This window comes from Danio aesculapii, chromosome 8 (genome assembly GCF_903798145.1).
Source record: "Danio aesculapii chromosome 8, fDanAes4.1, whole genome shotgun sequence".
NCBI classification, from domain to species: domain Eukaryota; kingdom Metazoa; phylum Chordata; class Actinopteri; order Cypriniformes; family Danionidae; genus Danio; species Danio aesculapii.
In genome coordinates, this window is record NC_079442.1 from 42,661,232 (window position 1) to 42,675,188 (window position 13,957).

A 13,957-nucleotide genomic window follows, 5' to 3' on the forward strand; every position below is an offset into this window, starting at 1 on the left:
GCTTTGCACATAGTCGTGCCTTTAAACTTCTGCATGCTGTTTGTGTTGCTCTGCAATAACCCTTCTGAAACACTAGCTGGCAGTAGGTTATGTACCTGTGTCGAGTTTCTTCGCGGATTTGTTTTTTTTTTTTTTAATACTACCTTAGGGCGTACTCACGCTATGCTATCCGAACCGTGCCCAGGCCCGTTACCCGGATTGTTTAAGAAGTGTGAGTGCTCTGAATCGGGCTCAGGCACGGTTCATTTGGCCAGCCCTGGCCCGGTTGGAAGAGGTGTGCCGGAGCGCGGTTCACTTGGGCTTTGGCACGGTACACTTTAGTGTGAGTGCAAAGCACATCTGAGCCCAAACCTGAAGACGAGACGTGACTTTTAAGGGACTGTTTCATATGTGTTTATTATTCATTCTTACTGTTTAATGAACACAAATGCTGTCGTAGTTTATTAAAGACGCAAACCTCTCACTGCATGACAGCTGCACCTTCAGCAAATCTCCTAATTCCCGCAGCACAGGGACTTTATTACTGTTTATGAGTGTCAAAAGTGGCTGATCTGTTCAGCGAAATATTAGACTGCGTGTCACTGCATCACAAACCACTAAAACGAGATAACTAAAGAAATCTCTACTGTGCTGAGCTTCTGAATAGCGCATCATCGATGACGTAAGCGTGCTCAGGCCCAAATGCCATGCGAGTGCGGGCCGTCGGGGGAGACAGGAGGGGGGACAATCGTGCTTCGGCCCGGTTCAAGGCCACTGTACATAGTGTGAGTACGCCCTTAATGTACAAGTTCACGGGACTTCACACTTACAAACACTCACTACAACTGGTTCATGCAGCTCTCGATCTAGCCCACACTCATCAGCGCTACCAAGCCGACCAATCACAGAACTTGCGATTCGCATTGCCTTGATGTGTAGTTACATTTTTTGAGAGGTGCACCTCAACGTCAGCCATGGCAAAGGCTGCACCCGACCATACGCGTACGCTTGACGCAGAAATATAAATCTGCCTTAAGACAGATTATAGGAATTGCTATGGAGAGATAAATTGCTGACTGAAAGGCATATGTAGGAGCCTGACTTGGAGCTCATCTATAGTGCCAATTTGGTTTCATCAATTTACAGATACCGTACATCTTTGGACTGTAGGAGGAAACCGGGGAAACCACTCAAGCAAGGGGAGAACATGCAAACTGCACAGAAACATAGACTGGCCTAGTAAAGACTTGAACCAGTGATGTTCTTGCTGTGAGGAAATGGTGCTAACCACTGAGCCACTGTGCAGCACTATCTAGGAAATGGGAGGAGGAGTAGGGATGGAAGGGAGGATTCTTCAAGACAAAGATAACCAAGGTAAGAAATTCTGGTCTCGAAATTTCCTCTCGAAATAAATTGATAAATAAACTTCACTAAATTATATTTGAAAACATTAAAACATATTTCAAACTGTAACGATAGTCCACATTTTAATAGTAATTCTATATTACCAATATAATACCAATCAATTACAAATGATATATGGACAGACCTCTTTCAAGTTGACAGGCTGTGCAAATATTTTTGCTGTGTCTTTCTCCTGAAGCTGCTCTAAAGTGGAGCTCAGCAGTACCAGAACTGGAGTTAACTGATGTTCGGTCACTGCCTGGTGAATCTTCACCTACAAAAGCAGACACATGATTTTGTTAAATACAACTCTTGAAACAAAAATTACATGAAATTAAAAGTTATGCAGTGTGTAGTCCAAGCCTGTGAGCTTTGAGATTATCAATATGCTAATTTAGTTCTAAAAGCTGACACAACTGCTTTATTACAATATAAATGACTTTTCCAGAAAAAGTTCTGATCTGTTGTTCAATCACAGGCATGAAAACATTTCGGTGCAATAAAAAAAAAAAGTTATTTTGAATGAGAACATGCATTTTCCATAAAAAATAATAAAATTTTATCTGCAAGTGAAAAATCTTGGCCTTAATGCATATTCAGTTGCATTAACGCTCATAGATTATTCTCAACCACCAGTCTGTTGGAAAGGAAGTGCTTTAGAAATAAGTCTCCACTTTCATCCACTGTATACGATGTGTGGTTTTGCAGGGCTGAAAAAGCAGCCTAGTCAAAGCTCCAGAAATGACTAAGACCCATTTTACACACTATATTTGCCAAATCAAGTCATAGCCATACAGAGACTCACAGCCGTTTCGCCCTGCAGTATAACGGCAACAACAGTGGGCTGTTTCTGCATTTTCATGATGACAGTATTTTTCTACTGCTCTATGAGCTTTGGCTTTAAACAGAATGAAAAGTAATTCTGGGTCATAACATCATCTATTCTGCTTGATAACAGCTATGAATTATGAAATTGTTATTGGGAGTAAGTATTTGAACTAGCACAAACTTGACCCTTATGAAATTTAAGTCAATTTTAATTTAATTCACTTTTAAATCAAAATGATGATTTAGATTAAACAACATATAGATTTTAATGCTTAAATCACCTGGTTTAAGTCATTTTCACTAAAACAAAGAGCTTGTGATACTTGTGCCAAGACTAACTGGTGTCTTTTACCTTTCATTAGTTTAGTGAAAAACATGAGTGCTTCATGTTGCTTTATAATAGTTTATTACTAATAATTCCTTACATTTATATAGTGCTTTTCTGGACACTCAAAGCACTTCACACATTTATTTGGGGGGGAATTTCCTCAACCACCATCACTGTGCAGCATCCACTTGGATGACGCGACAGCAGCTATACCCCACAGACCGTACACCACACCAACTGATTGGTGGAGAGCAGACAGAATGATGAAGCCAATTATCATATGGGGATGGTTAAGAGGGCATGATGGAGGGCTAGTCTTTTCAAAGGACATCCTGGGATTTAATGATCACAGAGAGTCAGGATCTCTGTTTAACCTCTCATCGGAAAGACGGCGCTCACTGAGCAGTATAGAATCCCCTTCACTATACTGGGGCGTTAAGACCCACAGAGACCGCAGGTTGAGTGTCCCCTGCTAGTTTCACTAATACCACTTCCAGCAGCAACATAGCTCTCCCATGTGGTCTCCCATTCAGGTACTGACCGGGAGACCACTTTCCTATGTGGTCTCCCATTCAGGTACTGACCCTGCTTAGCTTCAGTGGGCGACCATGTGAGAGTTGCAGGAAGGTAGCTGCCTGTAAAGCGGTCTAATTTTTAAATTAAACAAGCTAAACACATTGCAGGACTCATTTTTAATGGTGAAACTTGTAAATATGAGCTCATTTCATCTATTCACTTATGTAAATGTGTATAAAGAAATGAATGCTTACTCATTTTTGTATATTAATTTGTTATATTGTGTATTAGGCAATATGTAAATGTTTGGATGATTTGAGCGCAATACAATATCTAAAGTTATTTTATCTGTCTTTTAGTTGACTATATGTATTATAGTATTATATAAGACTCACTGAAACTTTATTTTCCAAAAGGGATTCAGATTGACTGAATTTCATTGAATTAATGCATTTTAAACCTTAAATAAAAGTTGAGTTATACTTTGAGTTAAGACAAATTTCCTGAAAGGGACATTAAACAGCACATTTTTCTTGAACTACACATGGTACACATATAACAAAAAAAGACAACATGTCAAATTTACCAACAACAGTGACATTTAAAAGGCCCATCATGGTAGTTTACCGTTTAAAACGCTAATGGACACTGATATAAATGTCTTCTTGTAATGATTACTTTTACATTAAGCAACTTTATATCGCTTCCTCACTGGCAGCACTTCATACACTGGAAATAAAACATGATTTGAATTATTTGCTATTATTTTCTGATGTATACCCTCTAATATCAATCACTTTCATGGCAACTTTAACAAGACGTGCAAGTTGTGTTTTTGATTGAACTGAAAGACTGCTATACAAAGCCTGCATAAATAAAGCACAGTAAACTTCCAAAAAAAAAAACTGCTTGATAAATTAGCAACAAGAGATTTTTATTTCCTCCACTTGATACCTGATTCTCCTTAAAAATATATAAAGTCTTTGTTTAAACTTTGAGCAGACATAGTCTAAGTGGGCTTTCCCCGTCAGTGTACGGTCAATGACCCCTCCAAGACACTTAAAAGGATCTACTTGTTCAATCACATCAGTAATTATCTAGTCTTTTTGGGTCTACTATAATTTCCTTGATTTTTTCAACAAGGTTCAGTTCGGCACAATACGGGTCACCTTTATCAGCCTTGTGTCTCTAGTGCCAAATGGTACCCATTTGATGGGCATGATGTATGACAGAAAGTTGCAGTTGATGTCATTCTAGCTTAAGAAAATGTCAAAGTAAAGCTGTACGGGTCGTTCTCATATAAACAGATGCTTTATACACATAAATTTCCCTATGGTGTATAAATGTTAATAACTAACCTTAATAAATAAATAAATAAATAAAACGTATGTAAACATACAGAGCCTCGCAGGCTCTGAAATGTTATCAATTGCAAAAACAAAAATCCCCAAAACGTACATTTAGGCCTTATTTGGGTCCATTAATGATATGAAACTTAACATCTTGTTAAAAAGTAAGTTCGTTATTCCGAGTTCATAATAGTCCAGAAGGTGATGATAATGGTTAAACATGGCAGTTTGTTCATGTTTTAGGTTGAATTATTTGCTCCTTTGTTTTTTCACACTTCACTCTCAGGTTTATCCGTTTCTGAAAGGATCGGATGTCAGAAGCACTTCAATGATCACATGCACATTATTATTATTATTATTATTATTATTATAGATGCGCATGCGACCTCTCTGGAGAAAGTGAAACCGCTCGCGATTTAGATGGCCTCGTGAACAATGGCAGATTCTGCTCTTATTCTTGGCATTGAGGTGGTTCATCAAGATGATGACAAGATTTGTTTACACTCGGGTCAACGACGGCTCGTTATTATATGTATATATTATTACGATGTAATGTCTTGGTTGCGTATTTCAAGAGTTCACACTTCCCGGGCATGCTGTCCCAAGAGAGAGCCCAGGGCTCCCTCCCATTCGCAGAGCGAGAGGGAAGCTTGAGCTCAGGTAGATCTCAAAAACTGAACTGAACTGTTCAACCTCAGCTGAACTGGCTAAGGAAAACTACTTTGGGAAGGAAGGGACCCAGACAAAGTGCCTGTTTTGCTTAGTTGGTTATGCATTATGCATATCTTTGGATGGTGGGAGGAAACCAGAGAACCCGGGGGAAATCCAGCAGACACGGGGAGAACATACAAACTCTACACAGAAACACCCACTGGCCCGGCGAGGAGCAGGGCCGGCAATATTCTTACTGTGGAGCTAACAGTGCTAACCACTGGGCCGCCAAGCTGCCCAATCTATGAGAAAAAAAAAAAGAGGAGAAAGGGAGTTTCTTCGAGACAAAGATAAATGTAGAATGAAGACTGTGGTTATTTATAGTAACTTTTGAATCATGTGATTGGGGGATCATGATTAGCGAATGCAAGACCGGCTGTGGTAAATTAGAAGCACCTGATCCTCTCGAAATTAGTTTATAAATAAACTTGGTGCTTCCTTTGTTTTCATTCTCCTGGCTTGCGCACACAATGGTGACTTTAAACCAATAGCGTTCAGCTGCCCGTCATGCTCTGCATTTTGGTACCCCTTTGTTGTGCAGAATACCCACTGGAAAAGATACCCAAAAAGTGGTACAATACGGTTCGCTTTTTGGTACCTTTTGACAGTGAAAACTGATATCGTACCGCTCAGTGAAAATGGGCCATAAGTGGATTTACATTACACCACTGCACAAAGTTCAAAATCTCAGACAAATATTTTGTTATATCCTCATTTTTCCTCAGCAGGCTCAGTATTACAGTGTCATCTGTATTTTATAACATTAGTATACTCATGTAAATAAAAAATAATAATTTGTATATGCAGTAAACAGGATAGGAGCGCATACTAGGCATTTAATTAGACAAAGGATTTAAAACTGACACAATTTTCTGTAATACCGCTCCTAAGATATGTGCATGATTTTTAATTGACTTTTTTTTTTTGTTTTTTAGGACAGCAGTATCTCCAGCAGAAAAAAATATCCAAAGATGCCGTTTTAAATTGTAAAGAAATCGGCGTTTTTGAAACGAATGAAGACAGCAGAAGTCTTTTTATTTGAATTATTTAGCCTGACATGTTTACTGCTCAAAAATACTATAAATATTTAAAAAAATCTAATATATTTTCAAAGGGGAAAAAAGTTTTGTTTTTTTACCCAGACATTTAAAAAGAATATGATTTAGAGCAGTGAGCACAATACTGTCAAACCGTGATATTTTTATCCAACATTATCATACCGTCAGAATCTTATACCAGCCCATGCCTAGCGCATGCACAACCCTGAGGGGCACCTACAGTACACTAGCTAATCTAACATGGTTATTATTTTAAAGTTTTCAATTGTTATAATCTCCAAAGTATTCCACAGAAACCAATATTTTTACTAAATTTTGCACAGAAATAGCAAAAATAAATAAATAACAAAAAAAAAAAAAAAAAAACTGATTCTGTCTGCCACTGAATAGGAGCTACACATTGCTTAAAGTGACAAATGTGTCTTAAAAACCATGAGCTGAGTACAACCAGAGTTACAAGATAACCATATCCACATATGCGGTTGTCAGTGCTCACTTCGTCATTTTTATTATGCAAGAACAGACTGTTATTGTACATTTCAGTGTTACCTGCTCTCTCTTTAGTTTCTCTCGCTTGCGGATGAGCTCAATAAGCAGTCGAGCTCTTTCCAGATCATGACGAAGCTTCTGCCAGTACTTCAGCTCTTCTCTCACAGCATTCAGCTTTTCATCTGGCTCCGCCTGCGCACAATTTAGAAGATCCAAATGATGAGCGAATACATCTGTGCAGCTGATCAGAGTGAAGTGCAGAACTGTATTCTTTTACATGCGAGCAGCCCATAAGGATGCGTTTTCAATATCTACAAGCAGCTTGCAGAAAATGATTCAACACAAACTTATCACTGCATGTGTTGTGTTTGAGTCACTTTTTTTTTTTAATTGCCTTTTTCACAGCAACACAACAATCTTCCTCCCAAAATTTCTAATAAGATGTCCTTGTAAAGCAGCTACTGTCAGCAATGGAGGTTAAGAGCCCCTTGCAGTTACTGAGCAAAATAAAACTGAATTAAAAAAAATATCTAAATTTGATAGGCATACAATTTTATTGTTGTAATTTTGAAGTTGGACTAAAATATATTTAATTTTATTGATTTAACCTATTTAAGCCCACCAGCATCTATAGTTGCCGAAGTTCATAGCTACCATTTTCCTTTTATAAGTAATATTCTACCTGTTACCCATGATTCATTTCTCAGTGACAACAAACAACCAAACAAAAGATTTCAAGAAAGAAAAAAAGAAAAAAAAGAAACAGATTTCCTTTCAGTCACATGAGCCTTGTATATCATGAGGCTTATACAATGGTGCTATATAAAACATAGCACCATTATATATCAACATAATCAAGAAAGTCCCTAGATTCATCCAAACATAACAAATCTTTCAAGAGATCTATAGTTTTTTGTATACTTTGTCAAAAGTTCAAGCGGCAACTATAGTTAATACATTTATATAGTTTATACAGTCATAAAATTAGCTTCTCCCACTGGTTTCAAATCGCACAATGAGAGTTAAAATAACATTGGAACAGAGTTAAAATGCTGATTGGAGCGAGATTAATGAGCTCCTCCTGTTAAAAAGCAGAATCACAAAACTCGACAGGATTCAGTCACAACCTTGTTGACCACACGAACGTGGGTATTGTCTAAATCTCAGCTTTTTCTACACGGTTTGGCTTTTCGTCCACATAAAAACAAAGCATCAGGTCACTGAAACCCAAATTTTTTAAAACTCTTGTCAGTGTAAAGATTTTCAAAAGTGTCAAGGTATGTGTTTTTTAGAAAAACGGAGGGAAAACTTTTTACTTTACAAAAACAATTGTGTATGTGTGGACATGGCCTTAGAGGAACTCATCTGAAAACCCAACCTCTCAAAATCTCAGCTCATCAGGATCATTAAAAACTCCACAAACAGCATGAGTAGCTTCACTTAGTACTAACCTGTTTGACTATTTCTGTTCGATGTCTACAAAAGTCTTTAGTGAGATTTACTAATAATACTTGTTTTGTTAGACATTACCACTGTAGAAAAAGCCATTCACTTTACTTGAGATCTTTTTGTTATTTTTTTCTTTGACTCCTTTAATTCTGCAGCATGGGACCAAATACTCTTTACTCTTGGGATTTTGCTGTGTAGGGAGTAAGTAATTGAAATAGTTTAATATTTTTTTAATATATTAACATTGGTATTAAGTAATAATTCTAATTAATCATTTAAATATTTATAATAAGTGTCTTTGTTTTTTCTTTTAAAAAAAAAACAAAACTTGGAGAAAATAAATGCAAAACATGTTCATATAGAACACTATTAACAAGGCTACATGCATTAAACCATTTAGAAAAATTTGAGCATAAATAGGTTAAATACTGTTGATTTTGCCATTTCTCTTGGTATGGTGAAAAAAAAAAAAAAAAACAGCAATAGCAGCAACAGTAATTTGTCTTCAATCTATTGCATAACTAAAATTATTCCAGAGACCTTTTTATTTAAAAGGCATTCATATATTTTCTGAATAAAAGTGTTATAAGGCAATACTTGTGCAACGTTTATTAATCATAGTTCAACACTTACAAGTGCATTAATAAATCCAAATCGTTTCCAACTTGTTAACATTAGCTACTGCACTGTGAGATAACTTGTACCAAAAATGAACGACTTTACTTACAATAACCAACTAAGAAGAATAAATACTGTAATAAATGTATTGTTCATAAATACATTAGCTTACACAACCTTATTGTATAGAGGTATCAATAAAACACTAATAATTGTAATTTTATATAACATTTAAATAAGAAACTGTGCCGCCACAGAAGCATTTAAAAAGCATAAACACTGACCTGTTCGGCACTCCTCTGGCCCTGTAGATGCGAATGTAAACGTCGAATGAGAGGCACTCCATTGCGGGACTGACGCTTAAGCAACCAGTAATTGTGAAGTCTCTGCATGAACTGATTCTTCTTCTGTATGATTACATCTTTAGAAATTTTGTTCAGCCTGTAAACAAACAACAACAAAATAACCATACGAAAAAAATACAATTTCATCAGATGATTTAAACAGCTCCATTTGGAAAGAACTGAAATAAATTTGTAAGGGAGTGAATCATATATAATATAATAAACAAATGACAAAGATAAATAAATATAACAGAAGAAAAATAAAAGTGAAATAAACAGTGGTTTGTGGATTTCTAGGCAGTCAAACAGTATTTAGATAGAACATTTGAATAATAAAATGTAAAATAACACTACAGTGTGCATTGAACAAATAAATATAATAAAACTAATGTTTATTACAGTTACAAATGATACAATTTCTTGTGCCTGAATGCTTGAAATTATATTGAAATTCTCACACAGTCACAAGCCTTTAAAACACAAGCAAATTATAAACACTCCATTAGGATTCAACTCTGCAGTGACTTAACAAGTCTCATGTGTTTTCAACTGTGGCTCCTGCTCAACTATAACCCTGACTAAACATTGCACATCCTGTGATGTGACTATTGCACATGCACACATTGCAATATCGATCCTGAAACTCTAACTATTAACTATTGTGCAGTCCTAATCCGTCTTTCAGTTCCAAATGCATTATTACTCCCCCAGCTTACACTTCCAGTTTTGTTTTGGATACGTACATTGTGTTCAACATTGTTAAACTATATTCACTGTATTTAGGATGGCACTGTTGATCATTATTTGATAAATTTCCGATGTCCTCAGCTTTAGGAGAGGAAAAACTGTCTAAACTGGTAAACTCCTCCAAATCAACAGCATCTGCGTTAAATCCTGTACCAACCACATCTTTATTATTATTATTAGTGTAAAATGTTTTGTCTGTAGTGTTCACCGCTACACATTTAAGTGTGTTTTTGTTGTTGTTTTCATGTGTTGTTGGAGGTTCTGTTTTCTTAATGTACAGTGATCTCTTGCTATAACTTAACCGCGTTTTCGCGGCCTCGCAGTTTTACACAATTTGACATGCTTTTTTTCTACAGTGCATTGTGTTCTGCGTCCTGATTGGCTGTAGACCATTGTCAATCAATCTGCTCCGTGCCGTGTCTCCTGTAGAGTACAGAATGCGTCCAGCTTGCCAAATTTACATAAATCTTCGATCACTAGCAGTGTGACTCTGAAGTGCTGTACTGTTTGTTTGCTAGTTTTCTCCCCACAATGTCGATGATGTGCTTTGCACCGTCAAAGGCACCTGCAGTAGTACCCAAAAGGCAGAGGAAGATGCTAACCATCACGCAAGAAGTTTAATTTCTGGACATGCTAAAGGAGGGTAGAAGTTACACAGCTGCAGGGCGCCATTACGGAATAAACACTGAAGATTAAATGGTTTTGATCTTTGGTTTCATTCTATAATACTGGACATAATTTTCTACAATGGTTTGAACTTTGAGAGTGTTTAATCAAGAGAAAGAAATGTGTGAAAATGTTAATGCCTGTCTGAGAAAAGTGTATAAAGTGTGTAGTGATGGGTTTTACAGCCTTAAACATCTATAATAATTTTAGATATATTTGATAATGGTGACTACTTCACGGATTTTGCCTATTGTGGGATATTTTTAGAACGTATCTCCCGCGAATAACAAGGGACCGCTATGTGATGTAGATGTATTAGGGTTGGGTCGATAGACGATGCTATCGTCAATCGCAGATGGTCGATAGACATCACGATGCTAAGCCAGCATCATGATCCTCCGCCCCGCCCCTCGTTGCAGCAGCAGCAACCCGCTAGCGAAAAATACACACTTAAGCTTCGTTTACACTATATACGTCTTTCGTTTTAAAATGGCATGTTAGAATGAGACCGATCCACGTCCACACTGACGTTTTATCCAGCATTTCTGAAAAGCCCTCCTTCCACACTATACCGCTGAAAACGTACATCACGTGACCACACACACACTCTGTCATGCTGCAGCGTATACCTGCGTCTGAGCTTCAGCAGTCATCTGGTGCTTACAGCACAAAACCCCAGAGAGCAGTGCACGTCGGACAGTTTATCAAGGATGTACCGATGGATCACATCTCACTATAGTTGTTAAAGGTGAGATTTAATTAATCTTGTCTCTATCTAGTGACTCTTCGGCCTTTTGAATCTATCAGGTAACGTGTCACAGCGTCAGTACACTGCTTCAATCTTTCACTTACACGCTTGTACTTAGCAATTTTAGCGAAAACCTCAGATACTGTTGGTTGGTTCCTGTTGGTTGCGCAGCTTTTTACTAACCAAGTTTGTTGAAGCCATTATAACGACACAGATCACTCAAAGTCCCACGGAAAAAGTGATTAAAAGGTGGTAATTTGTGTGTAACTTATCTTTCTTTATTTATGATTTGGTAATGGGTAAAACAAAGACCATGCAGGTCAGGTAGTTGAAATGGTAGGCTACAAATAATTATGTTAGGAATTAATTATTCATAAATAATTAATTCCCCGTGGCCTACGACGGCGATGCCATTGTCTATTGCGATGTTTCACATTAGACATTGTACAATGCCAAATTGGTCGACATCGCCCAACCCTAATATGCATAAATAAAACAGCACCATTGTTTCAAATTTAAATGCATTTTCAACTACATACCTTTGAGTGGGTATTTCTGGGACAGTGACCAACAGTGTTGTGGATTTTTTGGACACCTCTTCTTTTTTCCCTTTCTTCTGCGGTTGCTTAGAATCCACTTTATTGCTTCCTTTCTGCTTCTTCAGCTCTGGCGTCTGCGTGTAGGCACTGCGGCCCCTGTTAGCCCTACACCCCAAGACCCTTCCCCCGGTCTCTTCATCGTCCGACCCATTCACTGCCGGCGAATGTGCCTCGCAAAACGCAGTCTTTTTCACCGAAAACGTAGTCCCATTTAAAGTAGTCTCTCGAACTGGATCTATTTTCATAAAAAGTCCTGCTCTTTGCGCGCAGGTGACGTGGAAAGCCGTGTAGCAGTTTGCTTTGTGGCATTGAATAGATGCACCACAACCTTTTTGCTTGCACAAGTAGCATGTTAGCTTCCACCTAGCAGGTGGAATATTATCCACACCCTCAATGGGCTCAAGGAAGACTGTATTAGCAAAACACACCTCAGGGATCCAAATAGCACAAACAACATGTGCCCATCGTCCATCGCTCGTCTGTTTAAACGCACCACCCCGATTAGGGCACAGCACACAGTCCACGGGGCGAGATGGCGACTGCAAGCAACACCTGCAAAGCCACTGCCCCTCTGGGATATAAGGAACCCCATAACACTCCTGGTGCACAGCTAGATTGCAAATATCGCAAAATAAGATGACGTTACTGTTAAGACATTCGTCGTCCAAACAGACGCAGCAGAAGGCATCTTCGTCGATGACGCTCTGTGAGGGTGCTTGGCTTCGCGACTCTAAGAACGACTCCTTTTCTAGACGATCAATCAGAAGTTCAAAGGTGTCGGGTGATATTTGTGGCTGGCCGTCTGAATCTCGTTTTTCATTCACCAGTTCGAGCCAGGCCACGTCCTCCTCATCCATATCATACTCTGCATCTGTGTCTGGATCTTCACTGGATTTATCAATATAACGATAGTACGCCGAAGGCCGCGGAGGCGCCTCCACTGGTTCATAAGACTCATGTTCTCTGAAAGTGGGCTTGGGTAATGTGCCATGGTGGCTGTTCCCACTTGACTGCGTCTGAGACTGTCCGTGAGAGTTGGAGCAGTGATTCTGAGATGAAGATAACTGCTTGACATCTTTCTTTTTGCCTCTGTTGGCTACCGATCTGCGTGGCGAGCTGACGACAGTGCTCACTGATGTCTGCTCGCTGTTTTCTTTGTTGCTATTACACTCGGCGATATCCTGAGCAGTCATCTCATCCTCGGTGATCACCACCAGGGGGTCAAAAATGCTGATTCGATGCAGTCTTCCATCCAGGTCCACTTCCACGATCTTCTGAGCCTGGGCGTATGTTAGGGTTTCTCTGGTGGGTGAAACCTTTAGTCGGTAGGGGGAGGGTGACCGTGGCTGCGATTCCTCCCCGGCTGCTGTACCCGTGTCCGAGGCATCACTCTGGGCCCCGGCCAGGCCTCCTCTCCGTCGTGGTTTTCTCATGGGCACTCACACCACGAAGCCCCGTGTACCGTGACCTGTGGACAAGCAAACATAAGGTTTCTCAGTAAGGACGTGCAATATTACAATACACATCATGTGGACAAAATAAAAAGGATGTCGTTTTATGTTATGCTCCACTGTTTATTTTGTGGTGTCACAACATCACACACCATTACGGGGTAGGGTTGTCATGATATTGAAATTCGCTACCAATCAATACCTAAATTTTAAAAACTTCCATTTCCTGATAACATTTGAGCAGAAATTACTGTGATTGACTGTGAAGGTCATCAGTTCACCGAACTCCCCGCTGTTAACTGAGTGTAACTTTACTTTATTATCCACAAGTGGAAAATTGATATTTGGCTTCACCACACAACCACATCAGCGTTCACATTACACACATCACAGTAAAAACAGGCAACACAAATACATTCAATGTCATCACGTATATCACATTAAAAACTCAATTTAAAACCCTATACATAAGTATTTAAGACTAATAAAACAAAACGAAAAAACAAAAACAAACTTTCCAACAAGACTAAAAAGCGAAATGTGACAACATGTGAAGCACTGGGTCCGCAGCAGAGCCGCGCCCCCATCCTATCACAGATACAGGGACACATCAAAGTCACGTTAATCAGCTGATGAGTGATCCGCTGACATATTGTGGCTTTAAAACGCTCAT

General features: G+C 38.7%; 1 protein-coding gene across 1 annotated transcript in view; it reads right to left on the reverse strand.

Moving 5' to 3' along the window:
- The window catches only part of brpf3b (bromodomain and PHD finger containing, 3b), a 42,451-nt gene that overhangs the window by 23,589 nt on the left and 4,905 nt on the right, over positions 1-13,957 (reverse strand). Inside the window, exons 2-5 of the mRNA XM_056464023.1 lie at positions 11,774-13,301; positions 9,014-9,170; positions 6,723-6,854; positions 1,529-1,657 (exon numbers count right to left, since the gene is read on the reverse strand). Of these exons, the coding sequence (XP_056319998.1) occupies positions 1,529-1,657; positions 6,723-6,854; positions 9,014-9,170; positions 11,774-13,266 (1,911 nt within the window). The 5' untranslated portion in view covers positions 13,267-13,301. The remainder of the gene's footprint in view (positions 1-1,528; positions 1,658-6,722; positions 6,855-9,013; positions 9,171-11,773; positions 13,302-13,957) is intronic.